We start from the raw sequence: 15,576 nt of genomic DNA on the forward strand, positions 1-15,576 counted from the left end.
GGTAATGAGAGGCTACGCTATAACGTTGACTATATTAAAAAGCCATAAGGCTTCAATGGATTGTTTTTATTATTTTTTCTCAGGAGGCAATTCATATGGAAGGGTTGGTCATATAACCTTTTGAGGCGGCTCATTCAATTGAAAATAGAAAATTCTAGTGCCCTTATTAAGACTCGAAAGTGATCGTAGGGCAAACAGCCCCCCTTCCCACGCTCTTTCCCGTAAATGGATCCAATCAAAAATTTTTAAAAGACCATTTTCTTCCAAATAGTCAAAAGCTCAAGTAACTAGAATTCTGGGGTTGAAAAAGACCCCACAGCCCCGGGAGCAAGGGCCATAGATTATACAAATTGTAAATTGTTAACTTGTAAGATTTTTTTACGGGACAAGAGGCCATATTTGAATCTGGATCTTGAAAAAGGCTTAGGTTATTAAGAGGGAGCTTTGAGGAAATGTCGAGAGGATATATTTTAAAATTTCACATGGTAGATGTGACACTGGTGGTGAATGGAGCTCGTCCAGAAGGATGCAAACTTTGTTTGCTGACCACGTGCCACTGGATATGGGGCTTGAACCCCTAACCAATCACCCTGAATAGGGCCGTCCCAACCTTATGGGTACGGGTGGAGTCCATCCCAGGGTTTCTTAGTCAGAACCTAGACCTACGGACGGTTGACCTTGCGACCCTCCTCTTGAAAATAATTGCAATGAAAAGAAATGAAACTCAACCCCCGGATCTTATTAGTTTTAATTTATTACGACCTTGGCATGCCCCTGGACATCCTTTGAACCTTGCTGACCAAGGTGGGTTGAGAATAGCCACCCGGAATGTTTTAACCATGAATAAGCCGGGATCAAAAGACCTTTTAGGGTTGGAGATGTTAAGATGTGGGATTGAAATACTTGGAATGACAGAAACACATTTGACGGAAACAGGCGATGGAGAAATCGCCAGTATAGGTCACAAGATGATTTGGTCAGGGCAAAGTTCCAGTAGAAGCAGCGGTGTAGGCCTGCTCTTAAATAAGAAGGCAAAGAAATGCCTCATATCCCACAACCCAATATCGGATAGACTACTCACTGCTCGCTTCAACCACAAACATGGAAAGATGTCGGTTATTGTGTGGTACGCACCAACGAATGTCTCCCCAGAGGTTAAAAAAGACAATTTCTACTCAGCTCTGACACCTGCTCTGTCCCGGATTTCCCCTCAGGGGAAATCCGGGCTGTGGTGGGCGATTTGGACCACCACATGGTTTTGGCTGTGGTGGGCGATATCAATGCAACTGTATCAAACCCCAGCGGAGCTTTTAAATCTGTAGTTGGACCAATCACCCCTGACTCATTGAATGAAAATTTGACCCGACTCCTCCAGCTGTGCGCTATGCACGAATTGGTCATTGCCAACACCCTGTTTAACAGGAAAGACATCTATAAGCCAACATGGTATAGCAACGATGGGCGAACGCGGAAGATGATTCACTGTATCATAGTCAACCAAAGATGGCGCTTATCACTTACGAATTGTAGAACATATCGTGGCGTGAGATAGGGAATACAGACCATCGATTAGTTGCTGCGAACTTCCGCCTGCGTCTTAAAGCCCAGCCTTCAGAACGGCGCCAGCAAAAATTAGACACTTAGAAACTAAAAATTGAGATATTCCACCAAAATTACTCAGTTGAAATTCAGGATAGGCTTGAATGCCTGGATACACTTGTTGACCTGGAAACGTCCTGGTGGACTTATAAAAAGAGTGTACTAGAGGTTGCCACTAAAACTGTCGGTCGTATGATGTATTCAAAGAAGCCTTGGGTATCGCAAGAAGCACTGCAAATCATTGAACAGCGCCGGAAAGTGCGGTTGGCTGGAGATATGCCCTCCTACAGACGGCTAAACGGGATTAGAAACAGTATTATTCACCGTCATAAACAACAATTTGTTGATAAAAAAGCTGAAGAGCTAGAAGATGCGGCACGAAAATGTGGCGTCATGTCACTTTTCAAGCTTGTTAGAGATCTTAGCGATGGGAAACCACCAAAGATAGGCGCAGTTAAAACAGTCTCTGGTGAAATGCTAGAAGATGAAAACGCGCAACTTAATCGATGGAGGGAGCACTTCGCAGAGCTATTAAACGTTGAAAGAATCGTTGTTTATCCTAGCATAACCTCATCCACTCAGCAAACAACATATAAAATCTACCACAGATAGGTCCTCCCTAGGTAAAAGACATACAAAACACCGTGCGGACAATAAAGAACATCTAGGCACCAAGAACCTGCGGGATCACCGTCGAGCTGCTAAAGTTTGGAGAATTGGCAATGCTACTTTGGCTGAACATGCTGTTCTTCCTCGTCTGGTCAACCGAATGGATACCTAAAGAATGGAAGGAAGAGATAATCTTTCCTCAATGGTAGCAGAAAGGTAGCCGTAGCGTTTGCTCGAATTACAGAGGAATCACCCTCCTGTCAGTACCAGGCAAACTATTCAACATAACGTTGCTTGATAAGAGTCTCGAGTTCCTTCGTAAGTGCCACCAGATTCAGCAAGCAGGTTTCATGCCCAACAGATCCACGACCGAGCAGATATACACTATTCGACAGGTCATCGAGAAAGCCCGCGATTTCCGGCGTACAGCATATATTGCAATTGTTGACTTTAAAGAAGCTTTCGACTCGGTCGACCATGAGTCCCTTTGGCTGATACTAAAACGAACAGGACTCCCTGATAAATACTGCCGCCTGTTCAAGGCGCCCTAGAATGGTACAAAAGTCTCTGTCCAGGTTAATGGTTGCCGAAGCCCACTATTCGAGATAGATTCTGGTGTAAGGCAAGGTTGTGTTGCTGCTCCTGAACTTTTCAACGCGGTGATTGATTATGTCATGGATCTAACGACGAATCGATTCCGATTCGGACTGAAATATGGCGGTAGAGTCCTAGCCGATAGCGACTTCGCAGATGATATTGTCCTGATATGCACTTCTGCAGTTGAACTCGAGGCAGCTCTCAATACACTGTCGGAAGAAGCCCTGAAAGTGGGACTACATATTAGCTGAAAGAAAACAAAAAGAATGATCATCGACCCGGCAGGAAAATCCGCCAACTCACCAGCATTCAACGTAATAGGGAACACTATAGAAGTTTTCAAGTCTTTTACTTACCTTGCATCTGTCGTCTCGGATAACGGCTCAATTAAAACAGAAGTCCAGTCGTGCATCGCGAAAGCTGCGTCTATTATGGTTCGATTTTGCCGTTCCTTGGGGTCAAAGCCCAACATTAGCCGAAAAACAAAAATGCGAATCTACAACACGACCGTGACGCAAGTCCTTCTCTACGGTGCTGAAACGTGGCCAGCAGCTGCTTCTGTTCGTGACGCCATAGATGTGGCCCAAACAAACTTCCTAAGATGAATCGAAGGGATCAAGTGGTACGACTTCGTCTCAAACACCCGATTGCGGACACTAACGGATCAGACCCCTAACTCTCGTCAGCTCGCCATAAGAACTCTACGATGGTTTGGCGTAAACCTCTATTTAGTTCTTTATTTGTATGCCTTTTATATTGGCAGATGTAATGGTTTACGTAAATTCCAAAGATAGACGATAAACGTTGGTACATGGTCTTTATTAAATAACGTGAGAGTACACATAGAGAAAATAAGGTAGCACAAGTTATATATATATATATATATATATATATATATATATATATATATATATATATATATATATATATATATATATATATATATATATATATATATTACAGCGTGAATGACAAACTTTGTAACTGTCACTTTTAAAGGAGGCTGGATGTATCAATTGACAGTTTTTTTTTACAACATTTACGGTACTAATATACTATAGTAGTATATCAGGGGTCCCTTAAAGTAGTAAGAGAGGTATTATTTCTAAACTAACAAGACCAAACCCACTTCTGGACCAATCAGAGATGTTTCTAGGTATATTGAATATAAACAGGAGTGACGTCAGACCGCTTTCTAAGAATGCTAGCATAGATTTGCACAATCGCCAATGATGAAAATCAACTTATGCAAGAAACTAAGAAATCGATAATCTAACAAAGCTTCGAGTGTGTTAATATGGGAATTCTATTTTTAATAAGGCTTCCTGGGAATTTTAAATGTATGAGTGCGTGGTTGCCAATGCACAAAGGAACCTTCATAAATTACTTGACATATTAGGTGTTACGTTTAAGGCGAAAGGAAATTTATTTAGTAGGCACATAGAAATTAGGATAGAAAAAGGTAAGGCATGTTGTAATATGATATTAAGAAGTCAGCTTAGGGATATTAAAAAGATCAAAGTAGATAAAGAGGTTTTCAGAGCTAAAATCTTAGGTATAATAAAGGTTTACAATTGTTTACCAACTAAAGGTATATCTGGGTGAATGTCTACTCCCATGCACATGATATAAATGTTAAAATATGATTAGAATATTTTTTATCCTTTCGCAAGCCGATTGACCTAGCTTCACTTCTAGGCTTGGGTCGGTATAATACGCAAGTACCAATTTTCAATATGTAGGCTCTATTAAGAGATATCAATGTAAGAAAAAACATATCAGAACATCATCACACTCTAGCTTTTGAGAGTTGGATGAACCAACGAATCAAACGTTCAATTTTGACCCTTTTTTACTTAACATTATCAAATAATTATGGATGGTTGAGGTAGTAAGGGGGCTATAGGGTGAGGCTTGGCGTAATGAGATGAAACTTGGATATCTGTTTATGGAGAATATTAAATCAGTTTCTTTCGGTTACTATCGTGTTTAAACTTTAAATAAAATGAAAAATGTAATGTAGAGCCAAGATGTGTTTGTTTAGTTTTAGTGGCAAAAATTTTCCAAAACTTTTATGTTCTCGCCGGTATCATTTAGCAATGGTGTCTAGGATAAACGAGAAGTACTAATATTCATTGCTGAATGCCAATGGCACTCTTTATTGCACATCTTAAAGGGTCGAACTATAGGTAGTTGAGGTAGTAATGAGACCATACGGTGAGGCTTGGCTATCGGTATATGGCGAATATTAAATCGTTTTTTTTCGGTTATTATTGTGTATAAACTTTAAATAAAATGAAAACTTTAATGTAGAGCCAAGATGTGTTTGTTTACTTTTAGTGGCATAATTTTCTCAAAGCTCTTATGTTCTCGTTGGTTTCATTTAGCAATGGTGTGTAGGATAAACGAGAAGTACTAATATCCATTGCTGTATGCCACTGGCACTCTTTATTGTACATCTTAAATGGTCAAACTATGGGATAGTTAGAGTAGAAGAGTAGGATATTTTTATTTATAACACGTACATAAATAAATGTCACAAAACAGGGCACATGCCTGGTGGCATACTTTAGCGCTGAAAATATTGCCAACGAAAATACACAGCCATTTTCTAACTAAATTTTACAACAACGAAAAAGAAAATCCTAATGAACAAAATGCTTAGCATGTCATAAGATATTTCTTCACCAGTCTTAGAAAATGTCGCTTGTTGCTACATTCTCGAACTGATGCAGGAATTGAGTTCCAGATTTTTGGGCCAATGTGACGGATGCTGAATCCCGCTCTCGATGTCGGGCGAATTTCGCACGAAAAGTCTGAACGATGCGTAGTATGATAATTATGAAATTGAGAATTAGTTGAGAAAATGCCGGAGAAATTTACAGGTAAATTACTATATTGATAATCATGACAAATACTAGAGATAGAAATTAAATGAAGTTGGTCAAAGAGAAAATTCCTGAAGTCCCATATAGGTGTCTAACTGAAGTTCTGCAATCAATATTAAAAAGAATCCTCATTGCTTTATTCTGAAGTATTTGAAGAGATTTGAAAACAGACGGAAAGGTAGATGCCCAAACCGAAATGTAATAGATAAAATATGGGTGTACAAAAGAATAATAAATAGATTTTATAATAGCTTTAGTAAAAAATTTACAAAGACGATTTCGCATGCCAATTTTTCGGTAAATTTTTAACGACAGTGTTTTTACATAATTATGAAACGACAAATTTTCATCTAAAATAATCCCAAGATATTTGAACTGATCCACCCGTCTTAATTCAAAACCATTCAAAAAAAGAGAGAAGGTATCTGACACTACTGATCCAGTTCGCGAAAATAACATATACTGGCATTTTTTTTCATTAAGAGCTAGTAAATTCCTTGAATACCAAACAGATACAGTTAGTAACGTACTTCCAAGGTTCTGGAAAAGAACTGATAGGTCCCGGTGAGAAGCAAAAATTACTAAATCATCAGCAAACATTATAATTTTACAAAGAGGCAAAACTTCTGGCAAATCATTTATAAAAAAAATAAATAGAATAGGCCCAAGGACAGAGCCCTGAGGTACTCCGTAATTAATGGGAAAAGTTTCGGAACGGAGTTCACAAGATTTATCAACACAATCTAGTCGTCTCCCAGAAAGGTAAGATGCAAAAAATTTAACAGCTTGTGTTGAAAACCCATAAGACTTGAGTTTAAAAAGAAGCAACGAATGATTTACGGTGTCAAACGCCTTTGCGACATCAATAAAAATTGCCAACGCTTGTTGACCATCATCTAGTGAATCATTAATATTTAGTAAAAGCTCAAGAAGTGCCAGTTCAGTTGACTTTCCTTTTATAAAACCATATTGAGACGTGTGTAAAATCTTGCTATGAAATATATACTTTTGTAATTTACTTTTTGTAAGTTTTTCCAAAATTTTGCTGAAAACCAAAAGTACATATATGCCTCTATAATCTGAAGGGTGAGTTGAACTCCCAGCTGTAGGTAATGCTATAACATATGCTTTTTTTTAAATTTCAGGAAAAACCCCATGCATAAGTGATAAATTAAAAATATGTGCCAGCAAAGGTGAAATGCTTGACGCTATTTGTTTTACGGTTTGAGCCGAAAATCCAAATTCGTCCATAGAAAAACTCCATTTAAGCTTCAGAATAACTTTTTCAATCTCATGAGGCTTAATCTCAGAAAAAGAAAACGAATTTTCCGCATGTTGCTCATTAACTGGAACAGAGGGGAAATTCAGTTGCATATTCATAGTCGATGCAAGTCTAGAACCAATATTACTGAAATAATCTACAAAAGCATTTAAAATTTCATTGGGCTCTGTAACATTTTCCCCATTTAAAACAAGGCAATTAACACTAGTATTCTTACGACTATGAGGACGTATCTTTTCATTTATCAATTGCCATTTTTTTCTCATATCCGATTTATACTCCAAAAATTTCTATTTATAATATTTTCTCTTCTCATGTCTGATAATTGAATTTAGCTTTTTCATATAAACTCTTAATTCTTAAAACGACTCAGGTGTCTGTAATTTAAAATAATTCTTAAATTTTCTATTTTTATGTTTTAACGATGCCAAAATACCTTCAGTAATCCATGGGTCAAATTTCTGCGCAAACTTTCCATGCGAAACTCGTGTTGAAGAATCCCGATCCCGCAGTCGCATCATTTGATCAATAAAATATGAAAACGCAAAATTTGCGTCATCTGAGCCATAAACCGAACTCCACTCATGGTCACCAATTAACTGACGTAGAACTTTGCAATCAATCCAACTATATCACTTTTTTGAATTATCCATTGTTGAATCTCGATGTTGTTTATTACTATCATTTAAATTTAAAAGAACACTCACTGGAAAATGATCTGACATATCAGACAAAATTACTGACGATTTTTCAGCATCAAATAAAACAGGAGAAAAAAATATATTATCTAATAATGTAGCTGTGTTAGCTGAACTCTTGTCGGCAGAGAAATACTTGGAAGAAAATTAGAACACAACATCATACTCAAAAACTCCTTATTATTTCCAACATCAAGATTCAAAAGATTAAAATTAAAATCACTCAAAATAATAACCAGTTTTTTCAACGTTTCCAGATTTTTCAACAGCGGTTCAAAAACTTCAAAAAATATGTTTGGGTTACCCGACTGAGATTGATAAACAGACCCGAAAATAAATGGACTACAGCCCAAAGGTACAACTTCAACAAAAATAGTCTCACAGAACCCTTCATCAAATACAGACAAATCACTGAGAATACTAAAAGACCAGTCATCACGAATATAAAGCATCTGACCTCCTCTCGCATTCTGACACCTTGTACGCGAAATGCACTTCATCCCGGGCAGATCTAACATTGTAAGGGGTGTATTAGCAGACAGAAAAGTTTCGCAAACTCCAACAATGTCTATAGGACTAGATGCAAGCAAAAGCTTCAGTTCATTGAATGCACTTTGTATCCCCCGGGCATTTACATGTAACGATCTGATCGGAAAATCACAACTTTTTGTTTTATCCGATAGAAACTCGCCTGAAGAATAATCACATTCAGGTAGATTATTTACATAAGGCATATCTTTATCACTTCCGGTAGCTGAATTTAGAATAACATCTAATTTCAAACGAGAATCAAGAAAACACTGAAAACGATCCATAAAACAAAAAAAGAAAAGAAAAATTCACAGCTTCTTAGTTTAGACGACAGGTTCATATGACACATTGCGAATCTGAACTACGTCGGAAATCATTTTACACGGAATGATTTGCGAACCGCACTTGACATAAATAACACCTCGTAAAGTCCATACATTTTTCAATTCAAAATTATTGCGCGCAAGCTTGTAGATTTCTTGTCTTTCCCTGGTTAGAGCCTCATTTACATATATTCGGGTACCTTTCAAATTCTTGCGATTGCGCAGGATCTCAACTACAGATGCCTCAGTAAAAAATGCAAGTTCAATCGGAGTTTTTATTTCCGAGGCACCTCCCAAACGCCTTGCACCCTTGACAACGGATTTATCAAGATTAAGTCCCATTTCACTGTTAAGTCGAGCTAATACTTTCTCACCAAGGTGAGGAAAATCACGCGCGGGAGAGTCTATCCCAGATACAATGACCTTAGTCAGAAGAGAAGACTGGTTTATATCATCCAGCTTAGTTTCAAGCTTTTGGAGCTTTGCGCAATTTTGGACAATTCTCGCCCGCAAATCGCCAAGTGATTTCTCAAGCAGTTCAAATTTACCCTTGAATTGCAGATCGATCGCCTCATAGACAGATTGCGTAACAGTATCAAGAAAATCTAACTTAATCTGTGTCACCGGAGAACTCCCTAATCTACTGCACTGCTCTTCCACTCTCCTACGAATTTCATCCTGTATGCCGTCACGAAGGTTAACAATTTCTGACTGCATCAAGTTAACCGACTCAGATAAATCCGCGGCTAAACCTTCCGAGTCCTCCGTACACACCCTTATCGCTCTCTGAACATTTTTTCTGCCCTCTCTCAGCGCTTCTTCATATTTCTCCGCGTAAGCCCATATATTCTCGGACGTTACTATTTTAATTTCGTCAGTTCCGTAACAGCAAACTTCATAATTACTTCCATCACCTTTGACAGGTATCACCTGCGTAATTTTGCAAGGCCACAGCTTTTAATATTTAATTTGAGCAAACGCCCGGTTTCCCACTTGCATAGCTTCAGCAAATTAAAAAATTAAAAAAAAAGCAAAATCTCTCTCTCAAAACGTCCGCAAACCTTCTGTGCATGAATGCCTAGCAGCGACTGATGACAGTGGGCGGGATCAAAAAAAGGTAGAGCTGAAAACAGCCAATGTAAAATTTACCAAGTATCCAAGTTAAAATATCCAAAAAAGTATGATACAATTCTCTTGTGTTAACTAGTCAATGACTGAATCTATACTGATCAAACAGTTCGTGGTAACGAACTGTAAGTAAGGAGCGACCCGGCTCAATGGTAACCGAAACTCTAAAAAACGGGATTTTGATACCAATAGATACATCAAAAGAATCAGATTTTAATTCTGATTTCAAATATATAAGTTTCATTAAGTTTAATCTTACCCATCAAAAGTTACGTGCCTGAGAAAATTTGGCTGATTTTCGAAAAAAGGGGGAAAGACCCCCTAACAGTTATAGAATCTTACTGAAAATCACACCATCATATTCAGCGTATCAGAGAACCCTACTGTAGAGGTTTCAAGCTCCTATCTACAAAAATGTGGAATTTTCCATTTTTTGCCAGAAGAAAGATCACGGGTGCGTGTTTATTTGTTTGTTTGTTTGTTTTTTTTTTTTTTTTTTTACCACGGGGGTTCGTTTCGAACCATTGGTACAAGAATAAAGTTGGAGGGCTAATTGGAACTGAAAATAAAATTTCAATTGCCCATTTTAAGTGACCAAAAAAAATGGAGGGCAACTAGGCCCCCTCCCACGCTCATTTTTTTCCCAAAGTCACCCGATCAAAATTTTGAGATAGCCATTTTGTTCAGCATGGTCGAAAATATGATAAAAATGTCTTTTAGGATGACTTGATCCCCCAAAGTCCCCAGGGGGAGGGCTGAAAGTTATGAACTTTACTCAATGTTAACTTATAGTATTGGTTATTGGGAAGTATACAGACTGTTGCCGAGGAGTTTTTTTCTGGGCGGTGGGGGCAGGCGAGGGGGGCCGGCGATATGGAAGGATCTTTCCATGAAGGACGTTTTCATGGGGGAAGGGACATTGCTATGAAAAGGCGGAAAGAATTTTCGAGAAAAGGCGGAAAGACCCCCTAAAAGTTATAGAAACTTAATGAAATTCACAGCATCATATTTAGTGTATCAGAGAACCCTACTGTAGAGGTTTCAAGCTCCTATCTACAAAAATGTGGAATTTTGCATTTTTTGCCAGAAGAAAGATCACGGGTGCGTGTTTATTTATTTTTTTTTTTTTCCCCAGGGGTAATCGTATTGACCCAGTGATCCTAGAATATCGTAAGAGGGCTCATTGGAACGGAAATTAAAAGTTCTAGTGCCCTTTTTTAGTGACAAAAAAAAATGGAGGGCAACTAGGCCCCCTCCCACTCTCATTTTTTTCTCAAAGTCACCCAATTAAAATTTTGAGATAGCCATTTTGTTTAGCATAGTCGAAAATCTAATAAATATGTCTTTTACGATGACTTAATCCCCACAGTTCCCAGGGGAAGGGCTGCAAGTTATGAACTTTGCCCATTGCTTACATATTGTATTGAATATTGGGAAGTATACAGACATTTTCAGGAAGAATTTTTTTCTGGTGGGGGGGGGGGGGGCTGGAGGAGGGGGTTACTCGGGAGAATCTTTCCGTGGAGGATGTTTCTTTTGGGGTAAGGGACATTTCTATGAAGGGGGCGCCGGATTTCCAAGCATTATTTAAAAAACGATCAGAAATTAAATTAAAAAAAACTAGTTTTTTTAACTGAAAGTAAGAGGCAACATTAGAACTTCAAATGAACAGAAATTATTACGTATATGATGGGGTCCTCCCCCAAGTCAATACCTCGCTCTTTACGCTACAGTTTTTTTTAGTGCTTTCAAAAGAGCTATCTATTCTAATCAAAAGGCCGTTGTGATTCAGGGGTGTGTGTATTAAAATTTTTTTTTAACTTTTAACGTAAAGAGCGTGTTATTGACTAAGGGGAGAACCCCATAATATACTTAATAGAATAAACTTAAAAAAAAAAAAAAACAAAAAAAAAACAAGCGATACAGCTCAATATTAAGCCAAAAATTTAAAAACGGGACTTTGATGTCAATAAATTTATAAAAAGAATGGGCTTATAACGCTGATTCTAAATATATGAATTTTATTAAGTTTAGTATTTTTCATCAAGGCTACGAGCCTGAGAAAACTTACCTTATTTTTTAAAGAGGGGGGAAACATCCCCTACAAGTGAAAAATTTTTAATGAAAATTATACCGTCAGATTCGGCGTATCAGAAAACCCTATAACATAGGTTTCAAGCTCATATCTGCAAAAATCTGCAACTTTGTATTTTTTGCCAGAAGAAAAATATACGAATATAGAAGTTCGTTACGTAAGTTAATTTGTAAATTACGTCAGAACCTAATTTAGAGACAGCCATTTAGCAAAAGAAAAGTAAAATTTTTATGCAAATTTTGTTTACTTATTCAATGACGGCGAGCCAAAACAAAAGCTGCATTAACTAAAAAACGATCAGAAATTAAATAAAAAAACAAGTTTTTTAAACTGAAAGTAAGGAGCGACATTAAAACTTAAAACGAACAGAAATTATTCCGTATAAAAGGGCTGTCCCCTCCTCAACGCCTCGCTCTTTACGCTAAAGTTTGACTCTGTCTCACAACTTTATTTTTTAAAACAATAAAAAACTTTAGCGTAAAGAGCGAGGCGTTGAGGAGGGGACAGCCCCTTTCATATACGGAATAATTTCTGTTCGTTTTAAGTTTTAATGTCGCTCCTTACTTTCAGTTTAAAAAACTTGTTTTTTTTATTTAATTCATGAGTAAGGATGCTATAGGGTGAAGCTTGGCTTAATGAGATGAGACTTGGCTATCGCTATATGGAGAATATTAAATCGGGTTCTTTCGGTTATTATTGTGTTTAAACTTTAAATAAAATGAAGACTTTAATGTATAGCCAAGATGTGTTTGTTTACTTTTAGTGTCAAAAGTTTTGCAAAGCTCTTCTATGCCTTGTTCAACTACGCTCGGGGCTACATCCAATGGTTAACATCACTAAAATATTCTTTTAAAAAGTTATCTGACCATTCGAGGTCATTATCTTTAATAATATTAGAAGGTGTATTGTCAAAATACACACTACCACCAAAACATTTCCTTAAGAAGTTACTACATCATTCAAGGTCACTATTGTCAACAAATGGTGATTCAATGAACTACTAGTACTAACAACTTACTATACTACCAAGCCACCTGAGGTAGGCCCAGGTACGTTTTATCTAGAAAATATCAGAAAATATTTAAGGTATAGTACAAATAGATTGCAAAAAATACTAAAATAGAACTACTACTAACAACTCGCTGTAACATAAAGCCACCTGAGGCCGATACAGATACGTTTTATCAAGAAAACATCTGAAAATGTTCAAGGTATAGTATAAATGCCTTGCAAAAAAAAACGTGAAAATATTACTACTACTAACAACTCACTAAACGACCATTAAATCTGAAGTCGCTCAGGGACGTTTAACCAAAAAAATAATTTGGAATACTTAAGGTATAGTATGAATGGCTTGCAAAAAAACATAAAAACACTATTATTACTACCAACAACCCAATGCAACATAAAGCAGCCTGTGGTCGACAAATGTATGTATTATCAAGAAAATATTAGAAAATGTTTAATGTATAGTATGAATGGCTTGCAAAAAACATGAAAATACTACTACTACTAACCATTCACTGCACTACCAAGACACCTGATGTGGACACAGGTGCGTTTTATCATGAAAATATCTGAAAAAGTTTAAGGTGTAATATGATTGGCTTAAAAAAAAACGCGAAAATACTATTACTACTAAAAACTCACTACACGACCGATGACAACCTTTATTGTACATCTTCAATGGTCGAACTATGAGTAGTTGAGGTAGTAAGGAGACCATAGGGTAAGGCTTGGCTATCGGTATATAGAGAATATTAAATCAGTTTTTTTCGGTTATTATTGTGTATACCCTTTAAATAAAATGAAAAATTTAATATAGAGCCACGATGTGTTTGTTTACTTTTAGTGGCAAAAGTTTTTCAAAGCTTTTATGTTCTCGTCGGTTTCATTTAGCAATGGTGTCTAGGATAAACGATAAGTACTAATATCCGTTGCTGCATTCCCCTGGCACTCTTTATTGTACATCTGAAATGGTCAAACTATGGGATAGTTGAGGTAGTAAGGAGGCCGTAGGGTGAAGCTTGGCGTAATGAGATGAGACTTGGCTATCGGTATACGGAGAATATTAAATCGGGTTCTTTAGGTTATTATTGTGTTTAAACTTTAAATAAAATGAAAAAGTTATCTGAACATTCGTGGTCATTATCTTGAATAATGTTAGAGGGTGTATCGTCAAAATTCACACTACCACCAAAAACAATGCCTTAAGAATTTCCTACAACATTCAAGGTCATTATTGTCAACAGCTGGTGATTCAATGAACTACTAGAACTAAAAACTTACTACACTACCAAGCCACCTGAGGTATGGTACAGTACAAAGTACAGTACGTAAGGTATAGTACAAATGGCTTGCAAAAAAAAACACGAAAATACAAGTACTACTAACAACTCAATGTAACATAAGGCCTCCTGAGGCCAATAAAGATACGTTTTATAAAGAAAATATCTGAAAATGTTTAAGGTATAGTATAAATGCCTTGCAAAAAAAAGGTGAAAATACTACTGCTACTAACAACTCACTAAACGACAAGGCAACCTGAGGTCGCTCAGGTACGTTTTATCAAGAAAATATGTTTGAATATTTAAGCCATAGTATGAATGGCTTGCAAAAAACACGATAATACTATTATTACTGTTAACAACCCAATGCAACATAAAGCAGCCTGAGGTCGACAAAAGTACGTTTTATCAAGAAAATGTTAGAAAATGTTTAATGTACGGTATGAATGGATTGCAAAATAAAACGTGAAAATACTACTACTACTACTAACAACTCATTGGACTACCAAGACACTCGAGGCGGACACAGGTACGTTTTATCATGAAAATATCTGAAAAAATTTAAGGTGTGATATGAATGGCTAACAAAAAAATCGCGAAAATACTATTGCTACTAACAACTCACTACACGACCAAGCAACCAAGGGTCGCTCAGGGACGTTTTATCAAGAAAATATCTGGATGTTTTATCATTAAAATATCTGAAAATATTTAACATATAGTATAAATGGCTTGCAAAAAAACACGAAAATAGAAATACTACTAACAACTCGCTGTAACGTAAAACCACCTGAGGTCGATACAGATACGTTTAATCAAGAAAATATCTGGAAATGTTTAAGGTATTGGTGTCTAGGATAAACGAGAAGTACTAATATCCTTTGCTATGTGCCACTGGCACTCTTTATTGTACATCTTAAATGGTCGAAATCAGTTTCTTTCGGTTATTATTTTGTTTAAATTTTAAATAAAATGAAAACTTTAATGTAGAGCCAAGATGTGTTTGTTTAATTTTAGTGGCAAAAGTTTTTCAAAGCTTTTGTGTTCTCGCCAGTTTCATTTAGCAATGGTGTCTAGGATAAACTTGAAGTACTAATATCTTTTGCTGTATGTTACTAGCACACTTTATTGTACATCATAAATGGTCAAAATATGAGTAGTTGAGGTAGTAAGGAGGCCATAGGGTGAGGCTTGGCGCAATGACAAAAGTTTTGGCTATCAGTATATGGAGAATATTAAATCCGGTTCTTTCGGTTACTATCGTGTTTAAACTTTAAATAGAATGAAAAATTTAATGTAGAGCCAAGATGTGTTTGTTTACTTTTAGTGGCAAAAGTTTTCAAAGCTCTTTTATGTCTTGTTCAACTGCGCTATGGGCTACATCAAATGAAATATTAACATCACTAAAATATTGTTTTAAAAAGTTATCTGACCATTCGAGGTCATTGTCTTCAATAATTTTAGAAGGTGTATCGTCCAAATTCACTCTACCACCAAAACAATCCCTTTAAGAATTCACTACACCGTTCAAGGTCATT

General features: G+C 36.8%; 2 protein-coding genes across 2 annotated transcripts; both read left to right on the forward strand.

The window, feature by feature from the left end:
* Window positions 1-1,794: 1,794 nt before the first annotated feature.
* On the forward strand, window positions 1,795-2,211 carry LOC148940832 (uncharacterized). The gene has a single exon (XM_089105085.1). The coding sequence runs from the start codon at window positions 1,795-1,797 to the stop codon at window positions 2,209-2,211; it is 417 nt and encodes a 138-aa protein (XP_088961211.1).
* Window positions 2,212-3,071: 860 nt separating this feature from the next.
* LOC148940833 (uncharacterized) lies at window positions 3,072-3,410 on the forward strand. Its single transcript, XM_089105086.1, has one exon. The coding sequence runs from the start codon at window positions 3,072-3,074 to the stop codon at window positions 3,408-3,410; it is 339 nt and encodes a 112-aa protein (XP_088961212.1).
* The last annotated feature ends 12,166 nt before the right edge of the window (window positions 3,411-15,576 follow it).

This window comes from Artemia sp. Qi Xiang Cuo, chromosome 19 (genome assembly GCF_049724085.1).
Source record: "Artemia sp. Qi Xiang Cuo chromosome 19, ASM4972408v1, whole genome shotgun sequence".
NCBI lineage: Eukaryota > Metazoa > Arthropoda > Branchiopoda > Anostraca > Artemiidae > Artemia > Artemia sp. Qi Xiang Cuo.